The 17,086-nt window shown below is 41.0% G+C and overlaps 1 protein-coding gene across 1 annotated transcript in view; it reads left to right on the forward strand.

The window, feature by feature from the left end:
* si:dkeyp-14d3.1 (transmembrane protein 132C) overlaps positions 1-17,086 on the forward strand; it is a 149,028-nt gene that overhangs the window by 104,555 nt on the left and 27,387 nt on the right. Inside the window, exon 4 of the mRNA XM_038704675.1 lies at positions 5,155-5,341. Coding sequence (XP_038560603.1) covers positions 5,155-5,341 — 187 coding nt within the window. The remainder of the gene's footprint in view (positions 1-5,154; positions 5,342-17,086) is intronic.

Here is a 17,086-nt window from a genome sequence, read left to right on the forward strand (position 1 = left end):
AGATTCTGAGAACTGCATCTTGCATGAATGATTAGGTCCACAGTGTTTATCCGTGTGTGTGTGTGCAGGCACAGCTTCATGCACAGATACTAGTGTGCAGTACATACTGTGTATGCACATACATGTATATATAGCCATTTTTGTGAAGCTGTGTGTGTGTATGTGTAGGTCCTGGCTTCATTGTGCTGACTGGTTTATTGCTGTTCCAGGTGACGGAGCATGAGAACAGCAGAGTTTCAGGGTGCTGTTTTCAAGCACCACTGAAGCCACAAATTTGATTATTTTTTTTCCTCCACAAGTAGTTTAGAGTTTGCATGAGACCCCACTCACACACACACACACACACACACGCTGCCTCACGCTGCATCACGCTGCCGTGGACCGAATCTCTGGTTCCTCCAGCCTGCATTATGCATCTTCATCTGCCATTCTGTTTCCATTCAACATCTCTTGTTACAGTGAATCAGCAGCATGAATCAGCAACGTGCTGCTCTGTTGAGGTTTGTTAAGGCCCTTTGTTGTGTGTACTACATCTACATCTTACTCTATGTACCTTATACATAAAACATACAAAAAAGGGCTTCAAGTATTTTTCCACACTTATGACCATATCATTCTGTTGTTCCGATGCTACAATAATACCAAAGGATATCTAGGAAAAAGTTGAAAGATGAAGAAATTGGACCTGAAAATGTCACTTCGTTTATCCCACAAAGGCTCTCTGCCTATCTCTCTCTTATTCTAATCCGCATTGGGTGAGGCAGCAGATACAGGGATCCTATCACATCAGGGGGAGATTAAACAAAGAGTGTCACAATGACACAGTGAGTTTGATAATGGGACAACAGAAGCCTTTTCAATTATAGCTCTTTCTTTAGAGAAATCTGCTTAAAAGGAAATTTCACCAGTAACTTTGTTTGTTTATTCATTTTGACATTTAAATCTATCTTTCTTTAACCTTCTTGCAGTCTAAATTCAATAGCTCTCCAACATGCTCCATCAAGATAAGATGGAGCTGAATCACCTCTGAAAAGAGCTTTTTAGACTGTGTAATTAGTGAAGACAGAAGCTGAACAATAGAAGTTTAGTTTTGTTGAGAACACATTTTGAAACATGGGGAAGATGTTGAGAAGTTAAACGATTTGTGTAAACCTGAAAGCTACCTGCTAATGCCTGTTATAGATGATGATCGATGGACAGAAAATTAATCAGCAATTACAATTAATTGTTTGAGGCATTTTTCAAGCAGAAATGCCAAACAATCTCTATTCCAGCTTGTCAATTATCAGGGGGTTTGCTGTTTTCTTTGTCATATATCAAACAGTAGTAAACCGAATATCTTAAGATATTGGATGCAAAATCAAGCAATTACTTTGGGCTTTCGTAATTTGTGTCAGGCATTCTTCAGTATTTCCTTACATTTTATATATCAAACGTTAAAGCGGAAATAAGAGTATTTGCTTTCTTGCCAAGAGTTAGATAAGATGATAGTACTCTTGTATCTTTCGGGTAAATATAAAGCTGCTGCCAACATATGGTTACCTTAGCTTAATGGACTGGGGGGGACAGCTCGACTGGCTTTGTCCAAAGGTAACAAACCATATACCAGTACCTCTAAAGCTCACCGATTAACATATTATTTCTTGTTAGTTTTATCTGTGCAAAAACCAAGCCAGCTGTTTCCAGTCATTGTATCAAACTGTACCGACCTCACTTATATTTACTGGATAGATATGCGAGTAGTACCACTCTTCTCATCTAACTCTGCAATATAGCAAATACATGTATTTCCCAAAATGTGGAACTATTGTTTTAAAGCTTTTACTACTTGTTACACCATGGTTACTCTCTTTATGCCAAGGTAAGCTAACCAGCTTCTGGCTGTAGCGTTTTATTAACCAAGACGAGAGTTGTATCAGTCTTCTCATCTAACACTCAGCAAGAAAGTGAAGAACTCTATTCCCCCACAGCACAGTCTGATATATTTCAAAGATTGTGAGTATAGCCAACAAACTAACAAAGAAAGTTATCAGTGAGAATATTGACTGAATATTCACACACAGATTTGTATATTGCATTGTGTGAATTTGTTAGGAAATCATCTGTTTTTTTCCACAAGTGCAACATTCAAACAGAGTTTATGGTAATGTTTAAACTAAAGTGCTAACAATACCAGTGGTGTGAGATGCTTCTGTCAATGGCCACCTCTGTTATTTATTTCAACGATTGGCATCACATTGTCATTTTGATGTATGAAAATGTTATATATAGCATCTACGTTATGGCGCTAAGCTATTCACTTATGTTTCATTGTGTGTCACTGTTTGTCCTACAGATCTGCTGGTGTCATTGTGATTAATGGGCATCGCAAATGTGCCTAAACAGCATCCTCTCAGCCATCTCCCTGCTATTCTCTGTGAGTCAGTTGTCAGCCGTCTCGGGCAGCACCTTGTCAAGTCTGATTTCCTCTCCAGTCCTGTCCCTAAAGCCAGAAGGCCAGCTGCTTCCAACTTTAGGGCCTGTTACCTACAGAGCCCCTCTCTATTGCCTTTGGCTGCCCTCCGGTCGTCTGCCTGGCCTCAGATTTAGTCAAACCACAGCTAGTTTACAGATAATTATCAGACTGAGGCCAGCTGTGTGGCACGCATCCACAGGCCCTTTGTTGCTAATAGAATTAGACCCCATGCTGGAAGTGACAGAGAAATGAACAGTTTCCCCCAGCGAGGCGTGTGATTAGTAGACTGGGAGATGGGAGGTTGGCAAAGGATGGCATGCTGGTATATGGTTGAGGTCTGTGACTTAATGTCTGAGTCACATTCACCCTGACACCTATGTTTCTGTCAGGTTTCATTTTAAGTCTTGTGTCAATGAGGGTCAAGTACAGCAGACAATCGAAAACAGACCAGGCTTTCTATGCGAGGTAAAGAGCCCAAAATGTCTGTTTATTGTTCCTTCTTTTGAGTCTTTAGAACTTATTGGCTGGCTAGATATACAACCAGCAGCAGCTTTGGTTTTTAAGAGTCATCATAAAAAGTGCTATAAATAGACCATTTTCACTATGAACATTTATTACATATTTATTATAGTCACAGCTTTGTGCATGGGGCACTTTGACGACACACACCTGCACTCATTCTCCATACGCTGCCATAGTTTCCATTTGTTTTCTTGCAAGAATGTCATCAATGGAAGTCAAATATTGGCCTGAGTCTAAGTGTAAGCCTTTGCAAATCTTCACTATTGTCATTAATTTCAACTTTGCACCACACCAGAATTCAATTTCTTCTCTTCGTCCAGATTTTTATATTGCTGTCTTCTTTTCTGATCTTTTGAAGGAGGATATTTCTGTCACAAAAACACAAAATTAAAAGCATGTCTGCCTTCATAAAAATGAAGCAGGACTATTTGTACTCTGCACTGCACATTCTTATAACCTCAATATTCTTTTTCCATTTTTATTGTAGGAAGAAATGTAAAAAAAACAAAAAAAACTCATAAAATTCATAAACTGGATCATGCAAGAAGGGAAGTAACTGACATCTCTGAAGGGGGAAAAGCTAAGAACATTTCTGTCTTTTCTTGAGGCCCTTTAACTTTGTGAAGGTGGGAGTTTAGTTACTGTACTTGGTAGTGTATGAACAGTATAACAATTCTTTCTGCTGCACAGTCACTTTCATTCTTTTGCCTGTCTGTCTCATTGCCAGCCTAAAGTCTGTGATGTTTGCCAGAGCAACCTTTCTACAGCAGAAGACTGTCTCTGCTGTAGAAAGTAGGCCATTTGGGCTGATGTCTGACACAGGTCCTGTGTGACGCTCAAAGGTTTATTTCTGGACGTTCAGTGCATCATGTGTTAACTTTGTTTGCCTTATAAGCCTCGTGGCTTTACCGGTCTGCGAGCAGAGATTAGTATCTGTCTGTTTTCCACGGTATTTATGTAAGTTCACAATGTCATACTACACCTTCAGTGGCTCTGTACTGTTGGGTTGGAGCACTGTTATGAAATGTGACACAAGTTATTTGGTTGTCATCTTAATTATTTATACACACCTCTGTTGGATAAGAAAATTAGGTTGTGCTCTGCTGCGTAACAAATATTTCATTCTCTCAGAACAAAACTGAATAATTTGAGAATGATGTGGAAATAGTGTCAGACCTATGTGAATAAAACAGCGGATAAAACATTTTCTATTATTTATCGTTTTACTGTTTTAAGTCCCTGATTCATAATTTAGGATGTTATATTTGTTCAGTTGTCTTTCCAAGATGTACCATACAGTATGTCGTATCTCTCTTTATGGCAACGTTTTTCTGCCTCATGGTTCACCTCATTTTCTATATGTTACATGGGCCCTCCAAGTACCATGTGGATATATTTATCTCTTTCTCTCTCCTCCTCACCATGCTCGAATAACAAGATGCTGTTTTGGGCCGGTGTGCCACAGAGACCATGCATGAAATTTATTGGCCCCAAGTCTCGCCATTTGACACGCAAGACGTGGCTAACAGATCTTGTGCCATTTCCCATCTCCTCCGGCTCCCGTGTAAAGCTGACCTTTCCTGCCTTCAGGCTATATTTAAACTCTGAGCACCAGAGACTTATGGTGCCATGGGAAATTTTATTATCAACGCTCTCCATTTGTCTGACTTAATTCAGGCCTATCGTAGATTGTGCCAAAACATACCGTATATTTACACTCTGCAATGGCAAACAAGGGCACTGGTGGCAAACCTGACCATTAACGCCTTAGCAGGGGAGACTCCTAGTGAAGCATTCCTTTGAACAGCTCTGAGGAGCAGCCACGAGATTATAGGTTCTATTTACAGCGCACGTCACCTGTGGAAACGTGTGAGGGGAAAGAAGAAAGGGGCAATATTATTCTTGGAAACAGAGGCTTGGCCAGAGAGTCAAACACAAAGGGACTTGGCATTTTGAAGCATCTCAGTTGGTAAAATGTCATAGATTTCAGCCACAGACACATTCATCAGCCTTTACCGTTTGTCATCATTAGAGCAGGTAGTAGGTTGAATGACCTCACCAACACACAACCACACACACACACACACACACACACACAGACACACACACATGTTCAGTCTCTCCCAGCCATCTGCTTAACCATTCACTGAAACTCTCTTTTCTCTGTACTCTGGCAGGTCTGAGATGGGAGTTCAGAGGGTGCTCCAGGTGGATCTGAAAATGGAAAGCTTTCCAGAGCCACTGGGCAGCCGCTGGATGGCCTGGCAGGTGGAGTACCCAGCTAGTCGTGCCGCCACACAAGAGGCTGAAACGGAGATCCCACTGGCGCAGGAAGACCTGGCGGGCATCGTGCCTCTGGCCATGGTGAGTGATGCCTCTTCCAGTTCAGTGCCACCCCTAAGTAGATGGCGGCACACTGATCACTCTAAATGTGAAATACTACGCACTGATAATAAAAACTTTAGTCTTAAATTTTACACTCTCAATCTTTCAATTAACATTTTCATGTATTCTTTGCAGCATGTCTGAGAATTTCTGCACTTTTAACCATGAGTGGTGAAAGCCTGAAGGAGATGAATGTATTAATAATCTGGTCAGATATTTTGTATAGATTTTCAATGAAGTATGTAATGACAAAAAACTATTCTAAACATTTGAATAGCAAGGAGAATATTTCATATCTTGTGGCGTAAATGTTGAGATGTTCCCTGACATTGAAATGCTATTGATAGCAGTGCATTAATACTGGTAAAATACTTACATGGCCTCAAACAATGCCACATGTTCAGTGTATCACTTGCTGCTTAGCAATGATGGAACTAAGTACATTTAATCAAGTATTGTATAATTCTGAGGTAATTGTACTTTACATGAGTCTTTTCATTTTCTGCTACTTTATACTCCTACTCCACTCCATTTCAGAGAGAGGTATTGTAATTTACACTGCATTACATTAATCAGCAATTGTTACTAATTACTACTTAAGATTTCACATATAAAATATGTCTATATAAACCTGATGTGTTAGGGCTGCTCCACAGTTTTTACAAACAAATGCTACATGCTATCAAGTCAAAGAAAATATCCAAAATAAATAAAACACTCAAAAATAATTATAAATAGCTCCTACAGCACTCAACAGTATATAAAATAATTAAAATTAGTTCTACCATGACCATTTACAAAACAACACACTGCATACAGGCTAATGCATCACTAATAAAACTCCAGTCATGTAATATGTTCACAATAACACTCTCAAAGGATCTGGATACTTTTATCCACCACAGCTGCTTTGATAAAGGAGGCAGACCTGTAATGTAAGTCTGTGCCCTCAGTGTATGTTTAGGAGTGGGGCAGGAAGAGAGCATCTGTAGCTCCCAGCAGGCCTCAGATGGGGTCTAGGCAACCGTCTGGCCTGAGGGTAAGCCTGTAGCTGTGTGTCTCCCTCAGCAAGGCACAGGTACTCTGTTGGGTCGATTAACCAAAGCTCCCCCTATAGAACTTCACACAGAGAGCCTTTCACACGTCTATGCAGCTTTGTTCAGCAATGCTGAGAACCCTGCCTCTGATTTAAATCAAGACCATTCAGGTGAAAAAATGAGCGACATCATTAGTTTTGACTAATGAGGAATATATGTACAGTAAAGTCAGTGATGATTACTAAAAACTAAAAATTGCATTAATTTCTACTTCTTCTGCTGTGCTTTTGATCTGCATGACACATACCTGACTGTTGTGTCAATGTTATTCTCTAAGTATTGCCCGTGGCTGTGTAGATGATAGATGCGTGTGGGTGGCAGTTCCTGGAGTCAAAGGAAAGTGGTGCATCCTCATTCCATTCTCAGGATAATTGAAGCTCTGTGTTTAATGCTGCAGTATTGTTCGAGTTCCTTTCCTCTCACATCCTTTTCATGTCACTGGTGTATCAACAGCCTGCTTGCCTTGCTCTACAGGAATATATAGTTTGCTCACACACCTTCCACTGACAAAATTTGCAGAGATAAAAATCATGTGCTATTGTCTGCTCAATGAAAAACATTTTATTTGATGCACTCATCAAGCAATTCTAAAACTGTCAGCTTTTTCACTCTGATCGTTCTGCTCATTTTACATAGGCTTTTATGGCTCACTATAAATCATTTAACTTTTTTTTCACAATGGCAAAAATCCATCTCAATTAACCTGATATTACAATTATTTGCTAAACTTGGCTAAATCAATTAGGGACAGGATAATTTAAGCGGGAGCCTCTCAGGAGATAAAGCTGAATAGTGTTCCATGTGTACTAAAACATGATATACTCTGTGTGTGTGTGTGCGTGTGTGTGTGTGTGTGTGTGTGTAGTGAGGCAGCTGCAGTCATGTCACAGAGTGTGTGGATACACACTGGTATTGAAAAGGAACAGGTCCACGTATCAGCATATAACTTTGATACTAACATGTCAAACATATTCATCATCTGACGTTCATTGAAAAGAGGTTGATTACAACAATAGTATTACATTTTATTTTGCTTTACCACAAGGCTGCTCACTTTTTCTGCACTTTTCTACTTCATTTCCTTCCACGTGCTTCTCCCACACAGACAACTTCCCAAGGTGCACAGCTTCTCCAACCACCCCATGGTACTTAACACACAACACAAATACTTATGCATGCAGACACAGTCAGAACTCATTAACTCTGTCTGTCTCCCTCTGTCCCCTTTTTCTATCCCCTCTCTCCCTCACTCTTATACATACACACACACACACGCACATAGGGCTTTTGCAATCTGCATGCACCAATATGAGAGAAGCACACAAGCGAGAAAGAGGAAGGCTGAATTAGATTACTTGGGATCACTGTGGCATGAAAGGCCCACAGATAGGTTCCTCTCCCTTCCCCCTGCTACACTCCTCGCTAGTAGAAAAGAGGAAGTAAGGTATTGTAAGAACAGTGCCGTCAACCTGCTTACACACACACACACTCACACGCACACACATCACCACATTGCCTCCACCAAAGGGAAAACAATCTCAGTGATTTCAATAGAAAACTGGTTTCTGAGCTCAGAACTGAACTGTAATACAATAGTGAAGATAGCAATGTAGCAGAGACTTGATACATGAAAGGTGGGCTCAGAGAATATATGACGCCCAGTTACAATGAGCTTCATTGTTGGTAGGATGTAATGACTTTATCAAAGTTTTAATTAAATAAATGTTGAATTACTTTAAGGGGTTACTCCAATCACGCAATATGGGAATGGCATAAGGGAACTACGCAAAGAAGTGGTTAGACCTAATAACTCCAAGATGTCTGCCCACAACAGTACAGATCCAACATCATGTTTTTACAATTTCTGCTGCTGTCTGTAATCATCATCTAGTGTTCTCCAGATGTACAGCAGGGGGGGAAAAGAGTACATGTTGACTGACCATTTTTCCACACTGAGGAAGGCTTACGTAAGGAAATCCATCTTTATATATGGGCCTTAAATACAAGTGTTGCAGGCTTTTATGTTTCAAAACTTAAACTATGAGAAACCTGCTTTGTGATGTCCCTCCTTCTGACTCCCCGTGGAAATTACACCCTTGGTACAGGTTTTCATAGAGGTTTCATAGAAATTTCAAAGACTGGGGTTAGGCAGTATTCAGCAACTGATTTGTAATACATTGATTTATCCCTTTTGGCAACCTTATAACCAACATTACTTACTCACCCAGCAGAAAGAGAGCAGCAACACTGACAAACCCCCAGTGGTGCAAGGTCTCTTGTTTCAACCCCTAACTCCTGAGAATAAAATCTGGGTCTCTGAGAACCAAAGTAATGAGTTAAACATGGCCGAAAGCTGGCTGGGCTGGGCTGCAGACTGTTGGGTTGATCCTCAGTGGGATCAACAGTATTGGCAATATTATATAACAGCAAGTGAGTGTTAATGAAAATATTACTATATTAAGTGAGCTTTCGAAAGAAAAATAATTGTCTAGCTGCCTTTGTAGTTAGCTACAGTCTTATAACAGCAAATAGAGATGAACTAAAAGCCCTTCTTAATGTAGTCTTTTTAGTGTCATTGTTATGGTTATTGTATTTTTTGCAGTCATTATTGTGATCAGTGATGTAGACAGTAAATCAAGGTTACAGATGAAAGAAAGAAGAACAGATGGGAGGAAGAAGCACAGGAAACGGGGCTGTTTTTAGAGATAGGGGAGAGGGGAAACACACAGGGAAATTCTCCAATCTTTTTTAATCAAGTTGAGAGGGGAAACTTCACAGAGCATGCTGAAGGCATCTGTTGACACAACCGCTCTGTGGTTTTGCTCTAGAAGGTCCTTTCATCTGTAATTAGTTCTAATTAGTGTAATAAGCTTGACTGTATTTTGTAGTAATGGAAGAGCTCCTGTAATTGTGTTTTGATCAGAAATAATCTCATAAACTGAATCAGGATCCATAACTGACCATGTCTCTAAAGGTTGTAATGTAATAAAGCTAATGAATATTAGTAATGGGAAGCTTATTTTGGGTTTGATCACATTTATGTCCTATTACCTCAATGGCTCCTCAGACCCGTTCTCATCCCTTTTATGGCGTGTTCTAAATTACTGCGCCCTTGCTGGAATTGATTATTATAAAAAGGTCTTTTTATTGCATTTTCCCAGCCAAGAGATGGGCTCTGCCACGGGTGACACCTCTGGGAAAGCAGCAACATCATTTTTAAAGATGAGCCCTCTTTTTTTCCGTTCCCTTTGAAGAGGGCTCCTCCTGTGTGTTGTCACAGATTCACCTGCATTGGTAGGGCTCAGAGCGGTGCTCACCACTTTGTCACCAATTTCATACTGTGAAGCAGGAGTTCTGCAAATGTAGCAATTATTTCAAAAGCAGAAAATGAAAAGAGTACTCAAAAGTTTTAGTCAGTTTAGTGCCTTAGAACTCTTTGTGTCGACCGTAATACCGCTTGTGTGTATGGTCTTCTCCTCACCTGCTTTTTTTTAGATCTTTTCCTTGCTCCAGACAAACATACATTAATATATTACCAATTTAGATTAATTGCCTCCCTTGTCACCCTCCGCCTCCTTGTGTTGGCATCCTCCATCTCACTTAAATTGTGAAAGTTTTTTTGGGTCATGTTTGGATGGATCTTAAAGGCAGTAATTGGATGCCTGAGCAGATTCCTCTACACAGTAGGAGGCTGGTCCATTATCTTTTACCATCGTGAAGTAATACGCTCCTGTCCGGGCTGCCCTCATCATCATTACCCATGCTGTGGATGCCTGGTGATCGAGAGGGAGCAGGAGGACAGGGCATACATCATATTTGGACTCATCAGTCTTCCTGTTCCAGCCGAGACACCAAACTGTGCTCGCTCACATGAGCATTCGCGGGCATAGAGATGAGGAGAAATGAAAGCAGCCGTTTGTATTCACGCTCCGCTCCAATGTATCATTAAACAATACATCATCACCCTGGCCTTCTCTGGCCACTTCTACTCTCACACGATAAAGTCATCTATCAACAGCCGCCAATGAATGTTTCATTTTACTCCTTTCGATTGCATTCCCTCTGTTGCAATGCACATCTTCTCTGCCAGGCAAGTGAAATCTGGACAACCATTCATCAAACACATAGTTAAACATACAGACATAAGCACTTGTATGCAAGATAATCCTGCAGAAATGCTGCATGGATGCAGTAATATCATGCAAGCTGTTTATCATAAGACCATGTACTGTACACCTTGCTTGAAAGTACCTGATTTCAGTCATCTAATAACCTCAGCCCCTCTGTTCCACTAGTGCTGAGTCTGTTGTGTGCCCCTGCTGTTTTTGTGGAATAAACATAGCATTTTTTCCCCACATGAGTCATACAGTTTATAATAAGGGGCTGATGTATGGACCCCAAGCGAGCAAACCATTAGCATATACTAAAGCTCAGAGGCTGATCATGAAGTGGTAGCTTTAATTGAGGCTGCTGCAGTATGCACATGTGGCATACTACATGTAATGCTAATTAGGACAACAGATTGTGACAAATGGTCACCTAATTCAGAACACAATCAAAGTCCTTGGCACTGTATGGAGAAACATTTTCCATGTTCCTTAACTCCATTGCCATCACAGCAAGTAAAAGGTATTAGGAAGGAATGCCACTCATTTTCACTGCGGCCACACGTACAGTGAGGAAGTGAGTGGGTGAAGTACTGTACCTTTTCATAACACTGGAAGTTGCTTTCAAAAAGACAGATACACCAAGGACAAATTCTTCCAATGTCACTCTGTTAGACTTCATATTCTGAAATGATTTTGTAATTGAAAGTGATTGGGATGTGTTTGTTACCTTTGAAAACACACACACAATCTGTCTTTGAGTTTAGAGCCACTGGATGACTACATTTTGCTGCTGCACAACCAATTTCTGCAAAGCTTTCTTATTACTGCGCCATCAGAAAATGATCAGTCACCGTTAAGAAAGTTAACCTTTCCACAATGCTTTTAAAAAGCTCCCGCTGTGAGGTCAAATTACTTGTTTATGGCGCTGATGCTATTCTCAGAAGATGACCCACAGAAGATGACCTGCAATACATTGCATGATTCATACATAACATATATGTAAAGGTTTATTTTGCTATGCCTTCAGAAAATTGTTTAGACCTGTACCCTTTGGACCCACTTATATTCAAGGTTATCTAATTGAATGCTGTGAACCTTCTTCTTCCCTGTCACTGTAGCCCTCTCTGTTCTCCTAACTCTGTCAGTTATGGCGAAAATAATTTGTACAGCAAGGCAAAAAAATACAAGGATGAAGTTGAGGGCAGGATCCAGACAGACAGATCAATCTCAGAGTGACAGGGTCTGAACATGTCCATATCTCACATCTCTCCTATAATAGTTAACATCCCACTTCACATTCTGGCCCAGTTCTATTCATTCTGACTCTAATCCTGGCCCACTGAGGTTTGAGAGGAATGTGTGTATTTTTTTAGCAGTAATGGACTCTACAGTGGAGCTGACCTTTGTGCCAGCTGAGAGAGGTCTGTGTCCAGAGGGCAGCTAAGCCAAGCTAAGCCGAGCTAAGCTGGCAGTATGGATCGCGATCAGAGCCGGGTGAAGAAATCAGACAGAGATCAGGAGGTCGTCTCCCACAGGCATGGTTGGTTGTTGGTGAAGAACTCTTCATCGATTTGCTGAGTGTGATAGATATCGGGCTGAAATTGAGCAGACTGGCGCAGGCAGGGTAGTTTCCTTGCCTTCTGGCCTCCAGGCCCTTGCTCAATGGGCAAACAACAGGGGCACCAGAGAGACATCACTGTACCAGAGCGAGCATCAGTCAAAGCACCCGCCAGCTCCCTCCCCTTGAGCCCCTACAGCTCTCTCACTCATCTCTAGGTGAGCAGAGAGCTGGTTGTGTCCCTGGTGCCTGACCTTGATTCTTCCAGAAGTGAGTCTGACTGTTGTTGAAATTCACCAGGGACACCCGTTACTCCATCCTGACCCATTGTTCTAGATGTATTACAAGTACGGTATTCATGAAAATTGCAGGGGATTTGTCCTATAAACTTAAAATATTGTACTTCCACATCCAGCCATGTTTTATTCACAAGCTTCTTTTCGCAGCATGACGTGCAATTCATGGCCACAGGGCTCCAGAGGGTTGCTCCGTCCCTTCAGCACAAGTAATTCTTAACTTTATTTTAAAAATACAGACACTAATAAGTTCTCCGTTAATGTTCTAATGCCTTGAAGATAAATGGACACAGCAAAGAGGACTATAACTGCAGTTCGAAAAACTACACTATTTCCTGTAACACAGAAAATGTCTTCCTTGACATTCTGTAAATAAAGTGTTGATGCTTGATGAGATTGAAGATAGACCCTTAGATAGACATATTGTATAAAATTAATTATTCTGTCAACCACACATCAGGAATCAGGGATAGTCCGTAATGTAATTAATATGTGTGGGAGGATTTGTCCTGTCAGCAGCCTGTCATTGTGACAGTTACCCACAGTCAAAGTTTACTTGTAAATCATGTGCACTCATAAATAATTTACAGTGTGACTTAAACATCAATAGCGTCCATTAACTGCTGTGTGAATCTTCTTAGATTACTGACCAAGCAGCTCAGATGAAGTAGAGGGAGTTCTTGATACGCCAATGGTTGCCCTTCTTTTGAAGTCTGCGATGGCAACAATACAACATAAATCATTCCACTACTGAGTCCACTAAGCTCAGGAGTTTTTGTTGGAGTTTACACAGCATGTTTTCCTTCAGGTACCCGTGAGAAGTGTCCAGAAGGATTAGTGCATACCATTTTGTCTTTTGATGTTCTCTTTCTTACCACGCTGCTTTCACAGTCACACTGGCTTTGTCAACAAAAGTCAAATTCAGGTCAGACATTGAGAAGTAAAATGCTTTTTTTTACTTTTATTTTAGTCAGAGACACAGTAAGTCAAGAAATTGAACATTTAAAGCAAATGGTTACAGGTTTACATTTAAATTTTGGCAGGAAAAGGCGCTGCTCCTTGAGGGACCTCAAAGAATCCCAGTAGCAATGAGGATTCTGTGGGAGACAGATATTTTGGGAAATATGCATTTTTTTCTTTGATACCAGTGACAGTTACGTCACTTACCCATCGCTGGTACCAGCTCAACTCGCCTTGACTCCGCACAAAACTGTCATAATATCTCCAATGCGGCACATACACAGCAACCGAACAGAGGAACGTCTGCATTTGACCCAGGCATGGTTTTTTGGGTTGCCGTAATAATAAAAAAGTAATAAAGTACAGATAGTATTGTGACAGTTACTGCCTCACAATCTCTGGCAAACTATATAAAAATGGCAGGTTTGTTCAATGATGCCATGGGCAATAATGATGTAGTGAATTGTGATGATTCTCTCTGATCAATCAGAATTCTGCAGTGTTTACACATAACCTTTTGGCATCGCCTCACCTTGCTTGGAACCTCGATGGAGCTGATACCAAAGAACTTACCTGATACCAGGTACCAGATTTGCCCAATGGAAAACCAAAAAAGGCAAGTAGAGGCAAGGTGAGTTGAGCTGGTACCATCCAGTGGAAAAGGGACTTTAGCTGAACTGAGCATACGTCTGGAAGCATGGGGAAACAGCTAGCCTGCCTAACAAGTTTGGTTTTATGGGGGGTTATTTTGCAGGACTATTTCTTGGTGCAGTGACTTTTTTGGTAGTTGTCAAGCCGAGACTCGAGAAATAGGACAGCAAATAATGCCCAGTAAAACCAAAACCTTTTTTACACTTTGGCTTCTGTATGGATTAAACAAACAAGATATAGTAACATGTTAATTTGGTAGCTTGTAGTTCTGGTAAATGCTAAGCTAAGCTAATCAGCTGCTGACTGTAGCATCATATTTACTGTACAGATAGGAGAGTGTTGTCAATAATTTTACTAAAATAAACATATCTCCCAAAATGTTGAGCTATTCCTATAATGTTCCTACAAACATGTTAAATCAACAATAGAAAAAAAGCTTAGCACAATAAAAGGAGATGGGGCTGGTGGAGGGACCTGTGGCTGTAAACGCATTGGTGTAATAGTTTCGGATCTTAATGGCAGCATTTTAGACTTGCTTGATTATGACTGGATGGTACTAGTCAGCTGGTAGCAAAGTAGCTCATGAATGAGCCAGTGACAAGTAGCAGCTAATGCCAATCAGCTAATGAAAGTGAAACTTCAGTATGTTCCTTAACAAATGCAATGCTCCATAACTGGTTATTATGAAACTGTTGTAGGAAAAGCATATTTGTATCTAATAAAAAGAAGTAGATGTTTTGCCAAACGTATCACGGAAATCAAAACAAATTTTAAAAAAAACTATACTATGGTTCTCAAAAAAACATAATGCATGGCCATCACCACACCTGCTCATTCCAAGGCACCAAATCATCCTGTCCATATGATCCTCACCATGAATTCCCATTACCTCTCTTTTTAAACTGACACTTTCTGGAGTGGGTCCAACATGAAAGCAGCCACTGCATTAATCTTTTCCCTACCAGCCATGGCCAACAGTAATGATCAGATCTCTGACTGGCATGTACCTAAGACAGGGCACGGCCACCCACTGGAGATGGGTCTTTTTGTACCATGTACTGTACTGCAGCCACCTCCACCCAGTCAGCCAGGAAGAAAGGAGGAAAAGGGGAAAAGGAAGACAAAAGAGAAACTGGCTCTACTGGAGAAAGAGGAGGAAGTGGAAGGAGGAAGAGAGAGACCCTCATTAAAAGGCAGTGTGTTGGCTTCACAACCATCCCACCACTTCAATGCGCTGTCATGCAGTGATGTATCGCTCTGCATGGTGCTACCAAGGCCTTTATTCCCACTCTCCACCATGTTTCTCGCTTCTAGCCAATTAAACGCCCACTAGAATAGAAGGGAGGAAGTGCCACATTGAGCATTGCACAATGTGGAGAGAGGAGCTGATGAAAGGACATGTCTCTTTTAGTCTGCTTAATAGCTTCAGGACACTGTCTGAGTGGCGTTTAATGTCTACAGCATATAATTCACTATCCCTCTGCTCCCATTTCAGTTTCCTTACACGTACGCATACTTTATCGCCAAGGGATGAAAATGTTTATCAGAATTATGAATATTTCATTTACCGTAGGTTAGCTGACTATTGGCATACCCTATGTTCCCTGTTAATGCTTTTGCTCTTGAAATGACATGAAAGATCATAAAGAGACTCATGCCCAATGACAAGTCATCAATCATGGTGGTAAAAGCACCAGATCAGGTGTTTTGGCTTATAGGGTTTTTTACTACCCTGACTGCTTTCGGGTTTATCTGGACAGCTTGTTGGCTTTAGGACCGCCCCAACAGTAAGGAGGCTGACATGAATAGGGGTACACAATAGGCATATATACTATTATTACCACCTTCTCTTCTTTCTGCTGCATGATGAATAATGCAGGCCTTACAATCCCCAACTCAACACTGTGTTTGACCTGTTTTTATTTGTTGCAGTATTCAGGGTGGTGAGGTCAGAATGTGGATGTGTTAGTGCGGGGTAGAAGCAGAGGCTAATCGCAACACCAGGACGGACAACTTCGCTACTTCTTATGCTGCCCGTGTCACTCAGGCTGACACCATAAATCTCACTTATTTTCAGATCCAACTGAGACACAGGCAGAAATTACGGCCCAGAGCACATTACCAGCCACAGCAGCGTGCTGAATGCTAACAGAGAGATCCTTGATAAAGCAGACAGGCAGTTCTCCCACAGATTATTGAAGAACAAGACTGCTATCTGTGAGACTTAGGGTCTCAGATTGGTCTATAAGTAAAACACCAGCGTCAACAGTTGAGAATCAAATGAACCATGAAGCATGCTGTGTGCTTAGAAGCTTCTAAAAATATTAATAAATGCAATTGTATTTCTGTCTCATATGTTCTTTGTTGAGGCATTTTATTTCTTACTGGAGAGGAGAGAGTGGCAAAAAGGGGGGCACATGAGTGGAGTCAATGGGGAGGCACAGAGAATCAACGGACAGATAGATGAGACAGATAGAACTTCGCATAAATATCTGTTCTGATCAATGTTCATTTTCACCCCTGATTCCCATGGAGGCCATATAGATTACACAATTCTGCTTGGCTGGGTGTGCATTGTTTTCAGATGAGTGCACAGCTGTTATGTTGCGACTTCATCACCATTCAAAATCAATGCTCCAGATGATCGGCTACTTGTTTCAGGTGTTACTATACAATTGCTTCCACTGCAACTACTTGGCTGGATTACCAGCCAAAGGGGTCAAATGGCCTGGTGTCCATGACCCTCTGGGTTCCCAAAGTCTCCAGGTTCACTAGTGGAACTGCAGATGTGAACAGGGTATTTGGAGAAAAAACATAAAAACACAACTGAGGTTGAAAGAAATTTTTGTGAAATTCCCCTTTAATAATTCTACTGTAGCATCTCAAACAAGACACTAATTAATCTCTGGCCATAATAATGTCTCATCAGGTAGTGTTTCGAGTTTCATGGGACAAAATTTAATTCTGTCTTCTATCGGACCACTGTAAGATGACTGTGTAACACTGCAGATCTGCACCACTGGTCTCCATTTTGTGTTTAATTGCGCTGTCTA

The sequence above is a fragment of the Micropterus salmoides genome, unplaced genomic scaffold (assembly GCF_014851395.1).
Source record: "Micropterus salmoides isolate LMB-PRFRI ecotype aquatic unplaced genomic scaffold, ASM1485139v1 Ms_hic_scaffold_7, whole genome shotgun sequence".
NCBI classification, from domain to species: domain Eukaryota; kingdom Metazoa; phylum Chordata; class Actinopteri; order Centrarchiformes; family Centrarchidae; genus Micropterus; species Micropterus salmoides.